Raw genomic sequence first — 6,000 nt, 5'->3', positions numbered from 1 at the left:
AACACCAGCATAACAGTACCTTTCCATTAAACCAAGAGAAACGGGAGAAATGGCATTCCCCTGAACTAGGCCGTGTATTGGTTCATGTAGCCCCGTTAGATTACAGGAGCGCACTACCATTCCCGGTGTCATATGCACGGAGTGAGTTTATGCTGGAAGTTACCGTTCCCTTCTCTGTTAAGTCTAAATTAACCTAACCTAACCAAACCTAACCTAACCTTATTCTAGATCATCCTAACCTAAATAAACCTAAAATAAGCTAATCTTAATTCACGAAATGACTAATTTCACAATCTGCCTGTAACATACACATATATCTATATTTACGTATGTCCATATCTCGGCCTATAGTTACCTACAGGTCGATAAGACATCCAACTATCTTCCTGACACATGTATTTCATACAATGTTGTTGATAAATGGCACAAAATTTGAGATAACATGCGGATACTTTCAAAATCGAAGCTAAACGGCCACTCGGCGCATGCGCACTGAGCGAAACGGTTACTTCCAGCATAAGTTACTCGGTGCATACGACACCGGCACGGCAGTCCTGGACGATGCTCGAACTTACAATCCCCCGATTACGAGCTTGATGCTCTACCACTGAGCCACTGTGCCCCCAACTAAACCAAGAGAGGTATCTCCATACCTACCAGGCAACTTGGGAAATCTCGTCCTAAATCTGCATTTGACTCTGCCAATGATCTCCAGTCTTTTAAACAATGTGTCCACACATCTCAAAATGAGTAAATCTTGACCTTGGTTGAATTTTGTTGAATTTTCTATGGAGAAAATGACTTCGCAGGTTTATAGCCTTTGGTACCTTCTCTTGATAAAAAAAGGTCTTTTTATAAACACATTACTATTCAGACACCATCATCATCACCATCACCACCCAGATCCCACTATCACCATCCAGACACCACCATCAACCACCACCACCCAGACACCTTGAATCTGCTTCCTCTGTAGACTCAGTTTTAAGGAATATCGTTTTGTTTCCTTTTTGAAGGTTCCAACAGGCTTGCGCAAGTCGGCCTTGGTCACCTAATGGTGGCTCTCCATACTACTCGATCTCTGGCAGCTTCCCTATTCAGTCCCCTATCCCTGAGGTCACACTCATTGTCCCTGTCCCAGGTCTTTTTCGGCCTACCTTTGGCAACCCTACCCCTAACATTAACGTTTCTTGCTTTCTGCACCCAATTATCATCCTCTCCACATGCCCAAACAATTTCAATCTACCTCTCCTTATCACAACACCGATACATTCCAATTCCATTCCTACCCCTCAACTCTTATACCAAAAACCTAGCTCCCCCAGACTGCACACTCAGGAACGCACTGCACATCCACCTAAACATCGTTTCTGTATGTTTGAGCCTGCAAATATCCTCTTCCACTACTGCCCAGGTCTCACTAACATACAACATTAGACTCCTAACACATGCTGCATACAAACATCCCTTAGCATGGAAGGAGAGCCCTCCCAGTGTCAGGAGAGACAACAGCTCCCTGAACTTCTTCCAACCAGTTCACACTCTAGCCATAAAGCTAGCTCCAACCCCACCTCCAGCACATATGTCTCCCAAATAACAAAACTCTTCCACACACTCAAGAGATTCACCAGCAAGTTCAATCCTTTCGTGCCTGACAATACCCACCTGTTCTCCCTGACACATCGCAAGCATAAGATCAGCATTGTCATGCAGTCTACCTCTATCATGTGCTTGCATTTGGTTTGTGTTGAAACTTTTCAACTTCACAGCAGTGAAGTTGTAGAGATGCACAGTGATATCTATATGACCCACCTGATGTGCTTGCCAAATAATTTATGTGCACTGGAGAGAAGGAATAACTTTGACATAGGTGATCAAGCAATTGCCCGAGGCTGCAAGCTTTAGTGTTGACAGATCAAAGCAGCATAAAAAACAGACTGCAGAGGTTGATCTAGGATTAATTTCAAGCTATTGTCCATATCATTTTCCAAAGTCAGAGTTTGGCACCGTCTTTCTCTCACCCAACAAAATCATGTTTTCAACCAAGGATGAATTTGTGCCATATCTGTGCTGGGAAAATAAAAGAGTTTGGCACCCTTTCTTGCAGCCAACAAAGTAATGTTTTGTCTGTTGAGGATCTTGTGAATCATATCAGTGTGGGAGAAATAAAAGAGTTTGGCACCCTCGTTCTCTCAGCCAACGAAGTCGTTGAGTACCCCTGGTCTATCTGGGTGAGCAGACCCCACCAACAGCCAGCAAGCAACTGCCCCTCCAAGCCTGTAACATATGATGAATGGTTGTTCATCTGCAGCAGACAGTGCCTTGCCATAGCAAAGCACTGGGAAAAGTGTGAAGGTTTGGTCCTTAGATGGATGCTGCATTTGCAAAGGGGCACCAGGGAAGGCCTCACAGCACCCAATTATTTGGTTATACTGTTACCACCCAGCATTCTAAATTGTTTCCTCCGTTACAGGAAACCAATAGGTGTGTCACTCATTGCAAAGCAACCTGAAGTGGAAAGAAGAGTAATAAAAGTGCCATGAAAAATTGGGAGAAACATGAAGAGAGGACTGCAGACACAAAAAGAATTGATGACGGTGAAGGATGTAGGCACAAATTAAGTGACTGAATAATGGATGCTACCATCTACCACTAGCCAATGAAGTTATGTTTGTTAGCCAAGGATGGTTCTTGTCATGTCTGTGTGGGATATATAATTGCCAGTATGCATTCCAGAAATGTTCAGTACAGTACTGTACTGTATTTCAGTCTGTGATAAACCAGATATATTGCCTGGTTAGTAGTCACAACCCTTGGAACTGCCCATGGATTGGTTGTGTGGAGATATATAAACTTTAATGAGTGATAGGATGTTCAGGTACTTCATTAAAAATTAAAAACTGCTTTACTTGGCCATAGTTATCCGTACAACAGCACTAATGCAGTGGCGTACCTGAGAGGGTGGTGGGGGGGGAGGGGGCTGTTTGAAACTGCCCCCTGGGCCCCCAGTGGAGGGGGGCCCAAAAAATCCTTAAAAATTTATAAGCTTTTTTATTATTTAAAAATATGTAAATTTATCATCCCGACAATCCCGGCTGAGATATGAGATAAGTTTTTAGAATTAGGGGGGCTAGGATCTTTGCAAGGCCCCCCTCCAGGAGGGGCCCCGCAGAGAACCTAGGGGCCCCGTAGAGAATCTAGCCCCCCGGGTCCCCAAATCTCTAGGTACGCCCCTGCACTAATGGTTAATATAATGTGGAATGCTATAATGAACTCCTGCTGAAGAGGTTCAGGGTCTCTCACTAGATGGCCCTACGTGACATTTGCCAGGAGAGAGAGAGATACACACACACACACATTTATTCTTTAAAAAACATTTAATGAAGAAAAGTTCCATAGTGGTACTGTGATCAAACAAATCAGCAGTCTTCACTGAAATACACTGAAGCATGAATATCAAATCAAAATGCAGTACCACATCTCATGAGGGATAATTTTTTGTTAGAAACTGCTTGGTAATTTCTTAGACTAAAGTGAATAACTCATAAGTATCTAAAGGAAAAGTATCATCTCATGAAGACATCAGTAGTGAACTTTTTGTGATGAATTTCAAACTGAAAAGTCAACAGTTCCTAATAATAAATATGCCTTAAACACCAGTCATCATGGCCAAACATTTTAATGGACTGAATTCACTTGAAACTGTTCCTCATGCAGTATTGTCACTTCTACACCTAAAGAATGGAGCAATGAGACAAAAAAGTAAAACTGTATCACAGATAAACCAACAATGTGAGAAACATGAATTCAGTATTCTTAAATGAAGGCCACTCTTGACATTCTTGACACATTATAAATTCAATGCTAATACAGTGAACATTAATCCTGAACACACATAAAGAAGTATTTATAACTTTACTCTTCCTCACACACTTAAAACAAAAGTCACACCAAGATACTTTATTAAAACTTTGTCAAACAAATACCAGAGCATGATTTTTTGACTTTCAGCACAGATCATCAAGGGTTACATTAGCACTCAAATAGACTTCACTCATGAATATTCACTTCGCATGTATTACTGTACATTAGTTCACTGGTAAATACATTCCTAAAGTATTCATGCTGTAGTCAGTAGGGAATGCTCAAGTTACTTTGATGCTTTGCCAAATCTGTAACTTTATTCCACCTCATGTTATTTGTACCTGATACAGTGAACAGGCATCCAAATATTCTTATACCATCATAATGTACACATTAATGCTCAGTTAACCAACTCAAATCTTAAGACATCATAGCACCTGATGCACTCTAAAAGTATAGTATTTGTTTCTTGTTCTCACTGCCATGGAAGCTGAAGACAGTCACCAATGCTATCACTCTTCCTCAAGCCTCAACAATCAATTTGTGGATTGTGTGCAATATGGCAAAAATAATTGTGATAAAAGGGCAGAGGAAGAACAAAAATGAAAATTATTTTAAACTAATTAGAAACCAGTTTTAAAAAACTGTGTAAGATCATTTTAGCACACAAGTGAGAGTGAGGCCTCTAAGCAGAATGAAAGCCTGGAGGAGGTCATCCAATACATCATGGACACATGCTGGGTCACTTATGGTATAATGCCACTAGGAGATGTTGTCACACATCACCCAATCAATCATGGCTACACATGCCTTTACTCAAATGTAAAGATTATGATCAAGTAAAAATGTACATATCTTAGTACCTATTTATATATATATAAATATATACATACATGGAGTGAGATATGTAGCTGTCCTAATTACAAGTGGGATCAGTGCTGGTCTACAAACTGTGTGAGGCGAGGATGCAGGACTGTATGGTAAGGAAGTCCATGCCTACGCAAAGTGGCAGCAGCCAGGCACTGTAAGGAAATGTTTTGCAGAGGATTGATTAGCTGATGGATTCGCTGTCCTCGAGAGGCTCGTATTGAAGCAAAACTCTGGCCAGATTTATTAAGAGTATCCAAATGAGCACCAGCACTTAGAAGTGATAGTAGCAGATCCCGGCGGCATTGTTTGTTGCTAGCTAGGGTGTGGAGTGGAGTGTTGCCTTGATTGTCAGTGGCACATGGATCTGCTCCAACTTCCAGCAATAAATTTACAACCTCAGCACTAGGAAAGGTACATATGGGAAATCTGCCAACAGTCGCAGACGAATCACGGGAGCAGGCTAAGTGAAGAGGTGTCACTCCCCCTGACCCTCGTGGCTCCAAGCGCACCAAGTGATATACAGCTTTTCTCATAGTGTGTCGCTGAAGGGGAGTTAGGCCTGGACCTAGTTTTGTTAGTAAACATACCAGGTGCATAGTTATCACAAGTGTACGGTGGAAATATGTAGTGTCTCTCTCTCCTCCATTGGCCAACATACCACTGTATCCTGTAACTCCTTTATTGAGTTGAAACATGCCTACCTCAACTTCCCTCAAACACTTTTCAAATACCCGCATCATGTCACAGAAGTTCACTACTGGCACTCTTCTGCCTCGGTTCTTAGCTTCACTCATCATGAAGGAGAAAAGTTCAGCGAAGGACACAAAAGAGCTTTGTGTCATAGGGCTGAGGGGTTCAAGAATCTTTTGCTGCATGTCCAGGGCATACATCCATAGAGTTATACAACGATCAAAATTGCCAGTGTCGGCATACACAGCACCTCGGTAGCGAATGTAGTAACTGGTGTCTGGGTGAGCTGGACCAAGGATTCTTTCTCTCACAAGGAGGGCTTGCATTCTCATTTCATCTGGATCTGAGATAATCTCCTCCAACTGATGAGCTGTCATTACTTCTATGGAATTTTCGTAAGCAGCAATGGGAGATTGTTGTACAGGCTTGGGGAAAACCATGACTCCATTTTCATACCTGAAATATTAACATATTTTAATTTCTTTATAATACTGATTAAAAACAGGCAAATATGAAGCAACTGGAAGCAAAGTTCAGCATGAATGGCTGGTGAATTATAAACTTAAATCATATCAC

At 41.7% G+C, this 6,000-nt stretch overlaps 1 protein-coding gene across 1 annotated transcript in view; it reads right to left on the bottom strand.

Annotated features, from left to right (window-relative positions):
- Window positions 1–2,917: 2,917 nt before the first annotated feature.
- The window catches only part of LOC145393504 (protein fem-1 homolog C), a 436,136-nt gene continuing 433,053 nt past the window's right edge, over window positions 2,918–6,000 (bottom strand). The window contains exon 6 of the mRNA XM_080267632.1: window positions 2,918–5,880. Coding sequence (XP_080123758.1) covers window positions 4,797–5,880 — 1,084 coding nt within the window. The 3' untranslated portion in view covers window positions 2,918–4,796. The remainder of the gene's footprint in view (window positions 5,881–6,000) is intronic.

This window comes from Coenobita brevimanus, chromosome 24 (assembly GCF_032717465.1).
Source record: "Coenobita brevimanus isolate Jiangsu-jjx chromosome 24, ASM3271746v2, whole genome shotgun sequence".
NCBI classification, from domain to species: Eukaryota; Metazoa; Arthropoda; class Malacostraca; order Decapoda; family Coenobitidae; genus Coenobita; species Coenobita brevimanus.
Note: the sequence above shows the minus strand (reverse complement) of the source record. Positions and strands in the feature narration are given on the sequence as shown.